The sequence below is a fragment of the Rhinatrema bivittatum genome, chromosome 10, assembly GCF_901001135.1.
Source record: "Rhinatrema bivittatum chromosome 10, aRhiBiv1.1, whole genome shotgun sequence".
Lineage (NCBI taxonomy): Eukaryota > Metazoa > Chordata > Amphibia > Gymnophiona > Rhinatrematidae > Rhinatrema > Rhinatrema bivittatum.
The window spans coordinates 70386326-70403520 of NC_042624.1; the positions used below are offsets into that span (position 1 = coordinate 70386326).

General features: G+C 38.0%; 1 protein-coding gene across 2 annotated transcripts in view; it reads left to right on the forward strand.

The window, feature by feature from the left end:
* The window catches only part of COP1 (COP1 E3 ubiquitin ligase), a 440422-nt gene that overhangs the window by 229101 nt on the left and 194126 nt on the right, over positions 1-17195 (forward strand). For both annotated transcript variants that reach the window (XM_029618041.1, XM_029618042.1), the window contains exon 15: positions 4357-4473. In XM_029618041.1, coding sequence (XP_029473901.1) covers positions 4357-4473 — 117 coding nt within the window. The remainder of the gene's footprint in view (positions 1-4356; positions 4474-17195) is intronic.

Below are 17195 nucleotides of genomic sequence, written 5' to 3' on the forward strand. Positions count from 1 at the left end.
TGAAGTTGTTTGTCTTCAGTTGCAGGAATATGAGAACTTTCAAGAGTACTTGCATAAGAGGAAAAAGTAGAAAAAACAAAACAAAAACAAATTCTTTAAAACACCAGCTTTTTCCCTTATCCAAATTCTTTTTTTCTTAACTATTATAAAATGGTTTGCTGTAAATTCATTGCTGGCTGAATTCCTGGTTGGAGTGCAATGCTCAAAGGGAACAGTATGTTGTGAATTCATTTCTACATCATGATAAACTTTGGAAAGACAATCTGAATTATAAGTTGGCTTGCTGCCTGCCCCTATTAGGGAAAAGCTGCCCAAAGGCTGGTGGTTACAGGTAGCTTCTTCCTGAAGGGGAGGCAAACAATGAGGTTGCAGGGCATTCCCAACATTTAACTCTTTCCAAAGCTCACTGATGTAAAAGTGCATTCATTGCTTTTACCTTTTCCGCATTGGAGATAGAGATGGCAAGCATCGGTCAAATATGGCGTTGCTTCTTGGGGCTAAGGCAGGCCTTCTCGAGGTCCCTTAATGCAGTTTTTCCCAAATTGTATGCCCAAGACACAGTACATTAATAAAAATGTTGTGTAGCACACCAGCCTTCATGGAGCAGGCATTGCGGACTTGGAGAGGACCTATATGGCTAAAAAGAGCTAGGAAGTACTGAAAGCTTTATCAGCCATTTTCAGATCTTTGGACAAAGGGAGAGAGGGAGGCAGAGACACACACCCCCATCACAATGGACCATCTCCCTCTATATACAACAGGAAAAGGAAGAAGTCCAGTGTGATGTGGGCAGTTGACTTGGTTAGTTACTTTGACTGCCACATATGTCTGCCAGATGTACTCCATTGTGCTGTTGTCAACACTGTCACATCCAGTGCTCAGGCTCCCTAATTCACTCAGCCTGGGAATAAGAGGCTGGAAGGACTCAAAGTAGGAACTCAGGAAGAAGAGGAGATAATAGAAACATAGAAACATGATGGCAGAAAAAGACCATATGGCCCATCTAGTCTGCACATCTATCAAATGAATTTAGCATTATAATTCTCATCACTTCCTTAGAGATCCACTGTAATTATCCCATGTTTTCTTGAATTCAGATACTGTTTTGTCTCCACCACTTCCACTAGGAGGCTGTTCCACACATCCACCACCCTCTCTGTAAAGAAATATTTCCTAGGATTACTCCTGAGTCCTACCCCCTTTCAGCTTCATCTCATAACCCCTTGTTCTAGAGCCTCCTTTCCATTGAAAAAGGCTCCCCTCCTATGCATGGAAACCTTTGAGATATTAGAGGAGATATGCATATATTCAATCTCTCCTTTCCTCCAGGGTATACATGTTTAGATCTTTGTCTGTCCCCATATGCTTTATAACGAAGACCCTTGACCGTTCTAGTAGCCACCCTCTGGACCAACTCAAACTGGTTTATATCCTTTTGAAGGTGTGGTTTCCAGGATTATACACAGCATTCCAAATGAGGTCTCACTAGGGACCTTTATAGGGGCAATATTGCCTCCTTTTTTCTGCTGACCATTCCTCTCCCTATGCAGCCAAACATCTTTCTGGCTCTTACTGTTGCTTTATCCACCTGTTTGGCCTCCTTAAAATCATCAAATACAATTACCCTAGATCATGCTCTTCCTTTGTGCTTAGAAGAATTTCACCTCCAATGCTGTACCTTTCCTTTAGGTTTTTACATTCTAAATGTATTCTTCATTTTTTAGCATTAAATCTTAGCTGCCATTTCATTTTCTTACATTTTAAACAAATGTACATCCTTAATCCTGTGTCAGGTTTTGATTCAGGTGGGGTTTCTGAACTAACACTGTATTTCTCAATGGATTGCCAATTGTTTTTGTTTGCGGGTCTGATTCGTGAAAGCATTTCTCTTGTTTTGAAATTTTTCTTTCCTCACTTCATTTGCTGGTAGATTCACTCATTTCTCCTCATCGAAACGATTGTCCAAGCTTAAGGATGGACTCCGATTTTGGTTGTTCACTTTCACACATCAGTACTTTTTGAATTTTTGGATCTGTTGTATCTGGAGATATGCTTGGAGGCCTGTAATAGAAGTTTTATGTGTGCAGTCTATTTCTATAAGGCACATACCACCTTCAGCTCCTTATTCCAGTACTACTCTTGGGCAGTTTGAGAAGTACATGTTTGAAAACTTCTGAGAGAACAGTGCTGTCTCAGCAGCAGTTTGGTTACACTTCAGAATTGCATAAGGAGCGGGAACCTAATCTTTAAAGAACAGAAAGGAACCTGCCCCCATCTTGTCAACATATATTACCAAGTACTTTCCCAGATTGGAAATAGAAGAGTAGTGTGAAAAACTGAAAGGAGCTATTTTAAGGACAGCATTTCCTTTTATTAGGAAGGTAACTAAAGTTAAGAGGGAAAAGAAGGTTCTGTAGTTTTCTAAAGAAGAAGCTGTAAAGGTAAGAAGAAAGGAGAAGAAAAGTTGTGTTCATAAAACTACAAGAGATCGCAGAAAGAAGACAGGCAAAAATATATAGCAAAGCTAATAAAAGCTAGGAAAGTTGTCAGGAAAGCGAAGGCGCAAATGGAAGAAAAAATAGCTACTATAGTAAGAGGCAATACTTTTTTTTAGATATAATGGTGAGAGGAGGAAGTGTGAAAAAAAAGATTTTAAGACTTGGAGGTGAAGTAGTTTGGGGTTACTACCCCAAACCAAATGTACCTGATACTTCACTCTCGACGCATATCCAGCATAGCTCTCTGCTTCAACGGCAGGGGAAAAGAAAAACTGATACTTCACGCATATCCAGCATAACTTCAACGGCAGGGGAGAAGAAAAAAGGATTCACACTCACAAAGCGGGGAGTAGCTGGCTTGTTACGGCGGTTACTACCCCAAACCAAATGTGCTTGATACTTCACTTTCGATGCATATCCAGCATAGCTCTCTGCTTCAACGGCAGGGGAGAAGAAAAAAACTGATACCTCACGCATATCCAGCATAGCTCCCTGCTTCAACGGCAGGGGAGAAGATAAACAACCAATAAGGGCTGTATAACATAATCTGGGTAAAAACAAATAAGCATGGGTGTAGCTTGCTTATTGCGGCGGTTACTACCCCTACTACCTCTAACTAATCAAGCTAGATATTTCACTTGGATGCAGCTCCATCACCGCTCTCTACATTAATGGCGGGGGTGGAAGGGAATTAGAACCAAGAGCTAAGAGAAACAGATAAGTATGGGAGAAGAAATGAGGGAAGCTTGCTGGGCAGACTGGATGGGCCATTTGGTCTTCTTCTGCCGTCATTTCTATGTTTCTATGTAAGTATTCAGAGGCAGACGAGGAAAAGGCGGAATTGTGGCGTGCTGCTTGAAAATCATTACAGGATTTGTAATCTTTGTTGCCAGTTTTAGGAATCTAAATCTCCCAAAAGTATTTGTCATGATACTTCTATTATCTATACCCCATGATTATGATTAAAATATTCTGATCTGCTTTCCTTCTTCCAACATCCTGCTCTTCTTCCTGGTATTTCATGAGTAACAAATAGCATGGATAGAGAGGTTAAGGTACATTTTCAAAGGGATCTAGCTGCTTACTTTTGAAATTTAGCAGCTAGATACAATTGGTTGAAAATTTAACTCTGCTGAGCAGCTAAATCTAGCTGCCTAGTTTTACTAGGTAGGTAGATTTAACTGTTTAAAATAGGAGGCCTTGGAAGCATTGCCAGGATTAGTGGAGGATTTAACTGCCTAATCCTGAACGCAGAAATAGCTGGTCTAAATTTAGGAAGTTGTCCATATCCACCAGGACCTGGTGCTTGTCCTTTACTTCCTCTAAAACCCTGATTTGTTAATGTCAATTTGACCTCAGTTTTCCACTTATTACCTCAAAACTTCAGTCCTTACTGTGAAATTATCTGCTGGTCCACTGCTTACTCCCTTACCCCGAAACCCTGATCTTTAATTTCTAGCCAGGCAAGCGGGGGAAGATGTGCTTACCTCTTCCCTGCTTCAGCACAGAGTTCTGAATGCTCTTGATAGGAGAATCTCTGTGCATTTTCTGCTAGTAGTATTTGGAATCTGGCATTGGAATTAGGGAGGAGGTTGGTATAACAGAGGCAATATCTATGGTAAGGCCATAATGATGATAAACACTTTTAAAGTTTGATGCCCCCTCCCTCTTTATATAAAATGTGATATGATGGAACCGGTAGAATAAACTAAGTTGCTGGTTGCTGGCAGTCATCCTCTATTGTACAAGCAATGTAAATGTCAGTTTTGTGCTGCTGTTTCTGTTAAATCCTTAAAAGTGCACTATTGTGATTTTATTCTCTCCCTTGCTTACTGTCTTTTAAACTGTTCTTCTTTAGTGAAGTTGTGGTCTACAAATCTGGACAATTCGGTGGCAAGTATTGAAGCCAAGGCAAATGTGTGTTGTGTCAAGTTCAGCCCCTCTTCCAGATACCACCTGGCTTTCGGCTGTGCAGGTAGGCAGCTGCAAGGAATTTGGGGGAACAATGTGGGTTACATCATAATCCTGTCTGTGCAGCTTTTATTAAGCCCAGTCAGAATATGACCATATTACCAGTGTTTTGAAGTACCAACTATGTTGTAACAGTTTGTCATATGCCAAAATGCTGAGTGCCTCCGCTCTTACTTTATGTAATCGTGGGATTTTGATTTAATTCTGGTGTCCTAACTTTTTCAGCCTTACACGTTCTACAGTCACAGTAAGCACCAGCCTGTATTGAAAAGAGACTAAAAAAAAAAACAAAAAAAAACCTACTTGTGATATTGCATTTTATTATGATGCATAGTTAGGTTACTAATTCTGAAGTTCATTGATTTTATTTTATGTGGTAGTATTCTTATGATGAAGCATTTTATAGCAAACCATACCTATAACAAACTGAAGCAGCATCCTGTACAGTATCCATAGCACATTAGTTGCAAGTCTTATTCTAGAATAGTAAATAATCATGCACTGTAAATAATAGCCAGTTGGTTTGCTCGTGTGGTGTTTTTCACTGGGGCTCTCTGTGTATGGGCATGTAGAAACCTAATCACTACATGTGTGTTGCTGGTTCACTTATGAATTAGAATGCTATAATATATATATAGATATAGATATATAATAAAATTTAATAACTGTACTTCATGCTTGACATTTTATTCCCTGTCTATTGTGTGTGTGCACTCATTAAAGAAAAAAAGGAATATAGACATACCCTGATGAGCAGTTTTACATCAAAATCAAAGGATTTACACTTGACTTTATATGCAAAGTTAAGAAGACTGTTTTGTTGGAAAGGCCTGATTGATGCAGAAGAACTTAGGGAGTACCATGCAGCAAGTAAAATTTGAACTGAAAATTGCGTAGAGATCTGTCATACAAGATAAGTGTGAGAGCCTAATATTTCATTTTAATCAGAGTAGCACTTTGGAGTGGGGAAGGAAGCAAAAGAAATCAAATGGCCCTGAATCCAGCTAGATGCACTGCTGCCGAAAGACATTTTGAAGCAAGAATTAGCACTACCACCCCTGACTTCAATAAAATATTCCATTTGCATGCTTAGTGAGTCAAAGCATCTAAATTTATTAAGTGCCATACAAACTGTAGTCTGTGCCAGATACTAGGCTCAGGTAATTTCATTTTATATTTAAAAAAAAAAAAAAAAAAAAAAAAAAAAATTTAACCTAAAAGTAGTCAGATGCATTGAGACGGGGACAATTATTGCTACTTTGTGTCAGAAATGACAATTGTTGATACTGTACCTTCACCTTGCTTGTTTTTCCAGTAGATTTTGTTTTGAGAATTAGAGACTTTGGAAATAGGTTTGTACTGTTTGTCAGTGGGAGATGGACTAGTGTTCACCTCAGCAGGCAGAGTGTAGCTGATAGCACACCATTACATAGTAGTTGAAGCCACAATTTTTCCCTTCAAATCCCTTGAGCATTTTTTCCTAGGCAACTTTTTTTTTTCTCTTCCATGCTTTCCATAAATGAAAATATTGATGTTCTCTTACCCCAACCTCCAAAAAGAAATTTGAGAGATTTTTTTCACATGCATAATTGCAGCATTCCTATGCAGATCTGAGCAAACAGTTGCCATGTGCAGCTTCCATTTTTCTTTTTTTTTCTCCCATGTCTCTGGTGTCTGTATGGGTATGTAAATGCACACTATATTTCACTGCAAGAGGAAGATATAGTTCTTTTCCATGCTACCGTGGTTTCTTTGTGGGTAGCATCAAGCTGCTGTTACTTATTCATTCTGAATCGAACATAAGCTGAAATTCCTTTACCCCCACAAAATGGGTTTATTGCACTAAAATATGGCACTCTAAACTATTTTTATCCTACTTTCTTAAGGAAAAGAAGGCTTGTGACATCACTCTCTGCTTGGGTATGAGTGCATCTCCTTAACTTTTGTGTTTGGTGTCCTATCCACAAGATATTTTCAGGAAATGACCGGGGGTAAGGGGGCATGAGGATTCAAATAGTGTTTATTTTTATTTATGTATTCCATGAGTATGTGCGCACAGTTGTCGTTCTCTTAGTAAGTTTATTTTGCATTTAATATACACAATTTATAGAAGATTTCAGATGGCTCACGGGGACCATAAGTGGCTTTTTTTTTGGGGGGGGAGGGGGATCCATTCCACAAAAATAGTATCACACTATCTAATAACTTTTTCCAGTTATGCTACTAAATAAGTTGTTTTTTAATCTGATTCATTCCAAAGTTTGAGAACATGGGGATGGGGAAGGCATGAGAATTCAGACAGGGATTTTTTTTTTTTTTTGCTCCACATATTCCACAATTAGGCACATGCATTTGTAGCCATCTAATAACTTTTTGATTTTGTATTCGATGCATACCAAATTTTCAGGAGTATTTGGAGGGGGAGGGGGAATACTTATTCCTTGAATTGTATGTGACTATGCATCCTAATAACATTTACTTCTTGCATCTGATCCTCTCCAAATTTTCAAAAGATTTTCACGAGGATCATGACAGGAGTGTTTCTTTCTGGTCCTCATGCACACGGATCCAGGATTTCAAAAGTGTGCATGCAGTTGTACCACCCATACCCCCTCCCCACTCACATCAACATTTTTGTTTTGCATGCAGTTCATACCATATTTTCATTTTGTGTCGAGGGAAAAAATCTGATTCTGATAGGACAGTTATTCATGTTATAGAAACAGCAAGATTACAGTGCTGGAAATGAGACAACACAGAGTGTGCAAAAGGCTTTATGTGTGTGTGTATATATACCACAAAAAAACTCTAAAGAAGGGGAGGAAAAAAGCACCTAAATTAGCTTATTATATTTGATACCATCAATTATTTAAGTTAAAAATTCATATTTATTGAAAAAAATTCTTTTATAAAAGTATTTTGTTTGCATACAATTCAAGATACTCATACATAAATTTAATATATAGAATACACAATTCCTAAATCTAAAAACCACTGTTCATCCCTCAACTGACTAATCTCATACTATCACTAACTTAGTCAACCTTTATACTTAATCACAGTACAATAAATCACTCTTTATACTTTAGCACAGTACATCTCAAAATAGGTATACTTGTTCATGTATAACTCATTTCCATCAATGAATACATAAAAATAGAATTTACACTTCATATGGCATTCATCCACTTATCTATTACTTTAGTAATACAGTACATTACTGAAAAAAGAACTGTTATGCCCAACCATGATTTTCCATTTCTTAATATCACACTGTGTAGTTTTGATGGCATAACCTCATTACTCGCTTGTCCCTGTCCGTTTCCCACTGTGTCAAATGATGGCATGTTCACATATTTCACATATCCCAACAAGTCCTCGTTTCGCCTATACGGCTTCTTCAGGGGAACTTTAATTTTCAAACGAAACTATCAGCTACACACGAAACAATTCAATCTCAGTATTAACTATATCTAATAAAGAAAAACATGTTTTAAAACATTAAACGTTTGCTTTCACAATCCACTACTAACTGTGCTCACAGTGTAATATCCTACAATATTAACTACATTTCTAATTATCCCAACCTCATTTACTACCACCCTAACCCCATAAAAACACACTATACCCAATCCTAAAATACATATTTCATATAATTTTGTGGCTATGTTACTATAATGTTCAAATAGTGGGGGTTTTTTTTACATAAAAAATATTTCCAAAAATATTTTTTTACCTCGTCTCACTCCCACCTAATCAACATGGGGCAAGATATATATATATATCACAGGTATATGGACACTTATAGATATATAAGATAAAAAGGGGGGTATATACAAAACAAGTAAGTCACATAAATCCAAAAAACATACAATGGCTATTTGTTCAGTAATTAAGCTCACTTTCTTTATCAGGCCCCCTTCTGGTAAGTGGTGCAGCTTCGAATCTATCTCTGGGAGTTGGCATTGGATTATGAGGATTTATAGTTTATGGGGTACAGATCTGCACGCTTAGTTTTCTTCCATCTGCTCCACTTAATTGGAGCTGGGATTTTTATACACAGTCGTGCAGTTCATGTTTCTTTATTTCAGGCGGTCCTAAGCTTTAAATGATAGTTCTGCTCTGTTTCACTTTTGAGTAAAGACTTTTTTTGTCCTTGCCTATACATCTAAATTCTTCTAGCCCTTTCTCCCTAATCCTAATACATACATCAGCGTATTCCACTACTATACATGCTTATTTCCTGTGTTTTTGCAGATGAGATTCAGCTATGACTAAAATTGGGATTGACTAAGCTACCACCAGCTCCAATTTACCCCACAGTCTCTCTGAAGTAGTGCCTTGGATTAAATAGACATAAATTAAAACTTTAATCCAGCCAAATCAAGAACATCTGGATCAGCAAGCAGGGAAAAGCACTTTTGACCATTCCTTTATTGAGAATTACCCTACAGCCTAAATAGTTTGTAGTCTATAGCAGGGGTGCTCACTCCCCAACCAGTCAGGTTATCAGAATATCTCTAATGAAAATGCATGCAATAAATCTCTTGCACAATTTCCTATGTATACAGATATTTCTTGTGCATATGCATTACGGATATCCTGAAAACCTGACTGGTTGGGAGGGACTTGAGGACTGAGTACCCCTTGCCTTGAAGACTTGCCTAATCAGTCTGACTTATATCTGTAATGAATATGCATTGAACATATTTGTATGTGTTGGAGACCCAGTGTATGCATATATATCTGATGCATATTCATTATGACTATCCAGAAAACCAGACTGGTTAGGTGTGCCTCCAGGATGGAGTTGGAAATGCTGGTCTAGCGGTTTAATTAGACCATTTGCTTTCCTTGGAGAATTGGATCTCCATATTGGTAAGTTCTTCTTTCATGTGCTTGCACCAGATAAGTCAACTGTCATTTGTTGAAGAGCGAGAACTAGCTGTTACTCATGCAGTAGTCAGCAGCTGCTTAAGGATGCATTTGTATCCTTTATATTGGTATCTCATGTTATAGTCTGAAATATCTTCAACTTGTGCAAAACACAGTAGCTAGATTCCTGGGGTGGGCAAGATCTAGTGATTATGTGAAGCTAATCTTTTGTGAATTACATTAACTTCCTGTTGAAAAGGGTTCAGATTTAAAATTTTGTGCATCATTTTTAAATGCAAGGACACTGATCCTCCTAACAGGCCTTATTGTTTCCATATTTAGTAATGACTAGATTAACTTGCATCAGATAACATACATTCAGTTTTGCACCATAACTCTGGAATTTGATTCTTCTAGAACTGCATCTGGAACTTGCTAACTTTTCTTCCAAAAGAAAATTAAGGCCCGGTTATTCATCGAAGCATACATGATGCATTTTGCCCAGAACCATAATTCTGTGGGTAGGATCTAGGTTACTCTTACTTAGAATGATAAACTTATTCCATAGATAAGAACATGGTCCCTTGTTTTAATAATTTGATTAATTATATTTTTATTTTGTATGTTCAATATTTTATTTTTAATGGAATCTACCTTGTTCTATTAAATGTAAAGGTGGAATATCAAAGAAGAAAAATCAATAAAAAGCTACCTGAGCCATGAAAAAAATTTGGTGGTCGTGGTAAAAATGTCATAATAGCGTGATTATGCTCTTCAGACACAAAACTGCATTTGCAAAATGTGAACATGCTAACTAGCATGAGCATATCAAACTCTGCATGGTCTGGTGTCTTTTCCTCTTGGGTTGTGTTTGCCTTCTTCCAGGGGTATATTGTTAAGCCCACCCCATGGTGGTTGCAGAGAGAAGTGGGAGAGCTAGTACCTGCCAGATGAGCAGTTAAAAGAAGAGCAGAAAACTGACATTTGTATGTTTTAGAACCATCTGTCCTATGCATCAGAAAGGATCTTCAAAGAACAGTGTCAGGATATGATTGAAGATAGAAGGGAGCATACAATGGGGAGACACAAGGGGAAATCTGGCCACTCTGACTCAGAAAGGCATAAACATTGTAACCATTCCCTCCTCTACTGCCTCAGAGTTCAGACATGAACTCTGCAGTCAAGTCAATTGATTGGCTGACTAAAGCTTTTGAGGCTAATTGCTCTTCATCTTTAGGTCTCTTCATCTTTATTTAGATAAAGGTGAACCGGTAGATGTAGTATACTTGGATTTTCAGAAGGCGTTTGACAAAGTTCCTCATGAGAGGCTTCTAGGAAAATTAAAAAGTCATGGGATAGGTGGCAATGGCCTTTCGTGGATTACAAATTGGCTAAAAGACAGGAAACAAAGAGTAGGATTAAATAGACAATTTTCTCAGTGGAAGGGAGCGGGCAGTGGAGTGCCTCAGGGATCTGTATTGGGACCTGTACTTTTCAATATATTTATACATGATCTGGAAAGAAATACGAGTGAGGTAATCAAATTTGCAGATGATACAAAATTGTTCAGAGTAGTTAAATCACAAGCAGATTGTGATAAATTGCAGGAAGACCTTGTGAGACTGGAAAATTGGGCATCCAAATTTATTTATTTTATTTAAAATTCTTTTGATATACCGATGCTCAAGACGAAGGTCTTATCATACCGGTTTACAGCGTAACCAGGGGTAACCAATTAAATAGAAGATAAAGTTACAATGAACAGGGATTTACAGAAAGGTAGAGTTAAGAGCGAAAGATATTAGTTTAACATAACATAATTCTAACTAGAGAAACGAACATAACAATCGACATAAGATACAAGCTTAGACAATGGCCTGCTCTGTAAATCGAACTGTGGCAGGAAATGGCAGATGAAATTTAATGTGGATAAGTGCAAGGTAATGGCAGATGAAATTTAATGTGGATAAGTGCAAGGTGATGCATATAGGGAAAAATAACCCATGCTATAGTTACTCAATGTTAGGTTCTATATAGAAACATAGAAACATAGAAATGACGGCAGAAGAAGACCGAATGGCCCATCCAGTCTGCCCAGCAAGCCTCACACATTTTTTCTCTCATTCTTATCTGTTACTCTTAGCTCCTTGTTCTATTCCCCTTCCACCCCCACCATTAATGTAGAGAGCAGTGATGGAGCTGCATGCAAGTGAAATATCTAGCTTGATTAGTTAGGGGTAGTAGGGGCAGTAACCGCCGCGATAAGCAAGCTACACCCATGCTTATTTGTTTTACCTAGACTATGTTGTACAGCTCTTGTTGGGTTTTTTTTTCTTCTCCCCTGCTGTAGAAGCAGAGAGCCATGCTGGATATGCATTGAAAGTGAAGTATCAGGCACATTTGGTTGGGGTAGTAACCGCCGTAACAAGCCAGCTACTCCTCGCTTTGTGATTGCGAATCCTTTTTTTTCTTCACCCCTGTCGTTGAAGCTATGCAGGATATGCGTGAAGCATCAGTTTTTTGTTTTTGTTTTTTTTTTTTTTTTTTTTTTCCCCCCTGCCGTTGAAGCAGAGAGCTATGCTGGAAATGCGTGATGTATCAGTCTTTCTCCCATGCCGATGCAGCAGAGAACCATGCTGGATATGCATGGAAAGTGAAGTATCAGGCACATTTGGTTTGGGGTAGTAACTGCCGTAACAAGCCAGCTGCTCCCCGCGTTTTGAGTGCGAACCCTTTTTCTTCTCCTTTGCCGTTGTAGCAGAGAGCTCTGCTGGATGTGTGAAGTATCAGTTATTCTTCTCCCCTGTCATTGAAGCAGAGAGCTATGCTGTATATGCATTGAAAGTGAAGTATCAGGCATATTTGGTTTGGGGTAGTAACCGCCGTAACAAGCCAGCTACTCCCCTCTTTATGAGTGCAAATCCTTTTTTCCATTACCTCTTGCTGTTGAAGCTTAGAGCGATGTAGGAGTCACAGTAAGCATGTGTATGTTTATTTAATAAGGGTATTGTGTCAATAGCCATCATTCTGGCGAGTCACCCACTCTTCATTGGTGGCCTCTTGACTTTATGGATCCGCAGTGTTTATCCCACGCCCCTTTGAAGTCTTTCACAGTTCTGGTCTTCACCACTTCCTCCGGAAGGGCATTCCAGGCATCCACCACCCTCTCCGTGAAGAAATACTTCCTGACATTGGTTCTGAATCTTCCTCCCTGGAGCCTCAAATCGTGACCCCTGGTTCTGCTGATTATTTTCCTACGGAAGAGGTTTGTCGTTGTTTTTGGATCATTAAAACCTTTCAAGTATCTGAAAGTCTGTATCATATCACCTCTGCTATCACCCAAGAAAGAGATCTTGGCATCATAGTGGATAACACATTGAAATCGTTGGTTCAGTGTGCTGCAGCAGTCAAAAAAGCAAATAATGTTGGGAATTATTAGAAAGGGAATGGTAAATAAAACAGAAAATGTCATAATGCTTCTGTATCGCTCCATGGTGAGTCCGCACCTTGAATACTGTGTACAATTCTGGTCGCCACTTCTCAAAAAAGATATAGTTGCGATGGAGAAGGTACAGAGAAGGGCAACCAAAATGATAAAGGGGATGGAACAGCTCCCCTATGAGGAAAGACTAAAGAGTTTAGGGCTTTTCAGCTTGGAGAAGAAACGGCTGAGGGGGGATATGATAGAGGTGTTTAAAATCATGAGAGGTCTAGAACGGGTAAATGTGAATCAGTTATTTATTTTTATTTATTTATTTTTAATTTTTATATACCGATGTTCTTGTATGAAATACAAATCACTCCGGTTTACATAAAACAATGAAATGCCCAAAAGAGGGGTAGGGGCTTTACATGGAACAATAGAACAGAATGCCAATTGAACATAGTAATATTATAATATAGTGTAGATACAGTATAAATACAAGAAACGTTTGAACTCAAAATCATAGTACAGTTGAAAAATCATAGTACAGTTATTTACTCTTTCGGATAATAGACTAGGGGGCACTCCATGAAGTTAGCATGGGACACAATTAAAACTAATTGTAGAAAGTTCTTTTTCACTCAACGCACAATTAAACTCTGGAATTTGTTGCCAGAGGATGTGGTTAGTGCAGTTAGTGTAGCTGTATTTGAAAAAGGATTGGATAAGTTCTTGGAGGAGGAGTTTATTACCTGCTATTAATTAAGTGGACTTAGAGAATAGCCACTGCTATTACTAGCAATGGTAACATGAAATAGACTTAGTTTTTGGGTACTTGCCAGGTTCTTATGGCCTGGATTGGTCACTGTTAGAAACAGGATGCTGGGCTTGATGGACCCTTGGTATGACCTAGTATGGCATGTTCTTATGTTCTATTTAGTGGTTTGTTATTGAGGCCAATGCCAATCACAGCAAAGACCTTTTTTTGTCTGGGAACTTGTTGCTTGGAAAGAAAGGCAGATCTAGTTTTGAAGTGCTCGGGTGTCTCCCCTCCATCACCATCTCCTCTCTTTCGCCTTTTCTCTCTCTATGTCCCTGAATTTCTGGCACCCTATGAATATTTTTTCTCCATTGACAGACACATTCAGCCATACAAGTGGCTGATGCCATTCAATGGCGCTAAGATGGAAGTGCATACTCGGGGTTCAGGGAAAAAAAAAACCCCACCTTCCTGAATATGCACAAGTTTTCTTGTGTAGCCTGTCTGCTCAAGTTTCCTCAGTCATTTTTCTTCTGCTGAAGCAGAGAATTTAGTAATTTAGGGTTTTTTTCTTTTTTCGAGTCGCAAGTATTTTTTTTTTTTTTTTTGCTATCATGTTGGTCAGAAGACCTTTTAAACTTTGTCATATATCGACATAAAATGGCCTCTGTAGACCTACATGAGGTCGATGTCCATTGTCAGGGGTATTCACACAACATCAGCACCTGGGGGGCGAATGGAAGTGCAATGAGGTCAGATTGAAATATGACCCTCTTCATAGTTCTAAAACGTTAAACAGACCTTCAAAAAAGCGAATGTCAGTCACCCAGAAAGTCTAGAAACTTTTTCCCTAGCTCTGACTGGACTAAGTGAATAAGTCCTGTCGCAGCATGGACAGGCTGTCAATAAATACATTAGATCAGATAGGATTGACCTTTTTCTTCAGTGCTGTTGAGGTCAGCATTTTCGAACTGACAGCTCCCACTGTATTGGTGCAGAGATAGAACTATGTACTACAAAAACATCACTGACTTTTGAATCCTTTGGAGCTGTTAACTTTAACTCATTCTTAGACATCATATGCAGAGCTGGGTTTTTCAACATCTTTCTCAGTACCGAAGAAGATGAAATTAATCTATCAATTCTGGTTCCAGAATCTGATTCATTGTCAGTTTGTCTTCTCCCTAAGCAGGGTTATCATGCTTTAGTTCAAAAAATGTGGTTGGTGTTTGTTTTTATAACTATGCCTTCAATATTGCCTCTTCTTTCAGTTGACCCAATGCTAGAGAGATTCACTTCTCAGACTGAATCCCAGTCTTCAGTACATCCCTATCAATAGCCTCCAGATACTTTTACAACTTCCACTCTGTCACCTCTACTTTTGATGTAATCTCCTTATTTTAGTTTATTTTTAACTTCTAGGAATCTTTATTCAGAGAATTACAGATCAATACAAGTAAACAGTCAATCCAAAGGGGAATTCAATACATCTTGAAGAAATAATGTCAAGGTAAACATTTCATATAGAAATATGACAATGCTTAGTGAAAACAGTTGCTGGAAAATCTGTGGTTACGTTCAATAATACTAGCAAGTCCAGAAGAGTAGTAAAGACACTTATCTTTCTACCCTATGCTTACTAAACCCGGGATCAGTTGCTTGTATGTATTGCCGCCTTCCCTGAGGTTTTAGCAGCAAATTTCAAAAAATCATCCTTAATCCCTGGTACATTCTGGTAATTGACTATCATAAAACAAGTCTTATTTATTTTTATTTATTTATAGATAAATAAATAAAACAAGTCATAAGTTTCACTGAAAAGATTTTCCAAACTGATTGAATTTACATAGTGATGGATGATGTCCTCAAATTTCAAATGCTGGGCTAAATTTTGTCTAGTGGCAACCAGTAAGTGGATCACTATCAGTATTCATTCCATTGCCCCCCCTCCCCCCCCCCCCCCCCCCACAAGAGGAAGTGGTCTCTGGAATCAGTAACCCCAGCAGAATAGACGCCAGGATTTTAGGGAATAAAATCCCCGTAACATGAATCCATGATGATATGCCCATCCAATATATTTTGATCAGGGGGCATGCCCACTACTTATGAAAAATAGAGCCCAGTTCTCTATAGACTCTCCAGCAACTATCCAAATCACTGAATCTCAACCTATATACCCTAACTGGGATATAATGCCAATGGTATATTTTGTATCCCTTCTCTCTGGTAGTCATGCACAAAGAATTTCTATGGGATAGTCTTCCTTCCCATGTTTTTTTGTCCAGAGCGCTTTAAACTTTGTTTTATTTTATTTTTAATTGCATTCAAACAAGGATACATCATTCAGTTTACATTCCTAAATATCCTGAAACATTGAAGTATGGAAAAAGAAATGTAATCTCGATTCCCTTTAATACCTAGGACTAAACTACTAAGCCCCTCTCCCTTATATCTCTACTTTTGGTTAATGCACAATCATTAGTCAGGAAAATGCCAGTCCTTTCTGATCTTCTGTTAAGACACAATCCAGATTTGTGTGGAATCACGGAGACATGGTTTAAAAAAGCCGATTATGCTCTATTGACTCAATTACCAAAAAATAAATATATCATCTCCATTCCTAGACTAAACAAAAGAGGAGGTGGTATACTGATTCTATCAAAGAGAGAATTAAATCTAAAAATCCAACAAATTAACTCACCACCCAAATTTGAAATTGCTTTTCTAAAATCTCAATTTTTACAAATGTTTAATTTATGCACCTCCAAGCTTATTAGAACTTAGTCTCACCTTTAATTGAATTTTTTGTCAGTAACCTAAACATGGATACTCCGACTATCATATTTGGAGACTTTAACTTAATGGGTCTTTATCAACATGTATCTCACAATTGTGAGACATTCTTAAATTCTGTCTGCATTAGGCTTTAAACAAATAGTGAATCAAGCAACTCACAACGCAGGGCACACATTAGATTTGATATTTATCAATTCATCTATCCATAGCCCTCTCAGTCCAAATATTAAATCAATCCCATGGTCCAATCATAAACTAATAACTGGAGAGATTAATGTACAATACCCAACTCTATTAACCCCAGCTACAAAGACTAAAATAGAATACAGGAAACCCTGTCAGACACTCTTACTGAAGATCTCACTAGTGCACTGAAGGATTTAGATTTATCAAATAGTAGTAATGCAATTTATTCTTGGATCTCACTAACAAAAAAAAAAGTAGCTGATAATTGCTGCCCACTTACCAAAAAAGAAATTTCTATTACTAAAAAAACAACATTCCCCATGGTACACTACTGAGTTGAGATAGAGAAAAAAAAAAAAAAACGAACCTTGAGAGAGGCTGAGAGACTATGGACAGCGTCTCCTACCACTGACTCATTAACAAACTATAGATCAATCTTACACAAATACAATGAATCCACCAATAAAGCAAAGAGAATTTTTTTCTAACAAAATAAATAATTTTCAATATAACCCTAGAGCGCTGTTTACCTATGTAAAAGATCTGACCAATCCTTTTGAAATTCCCACATCAGATGATTCTGTTAATTGTAATATAATTGCCCAATATTTCAGATAAGACTTTAAACATTCTAAAAAACATCTCCTCACATGATTCTAATCAAATTGTACTGCCAAGCAACCCT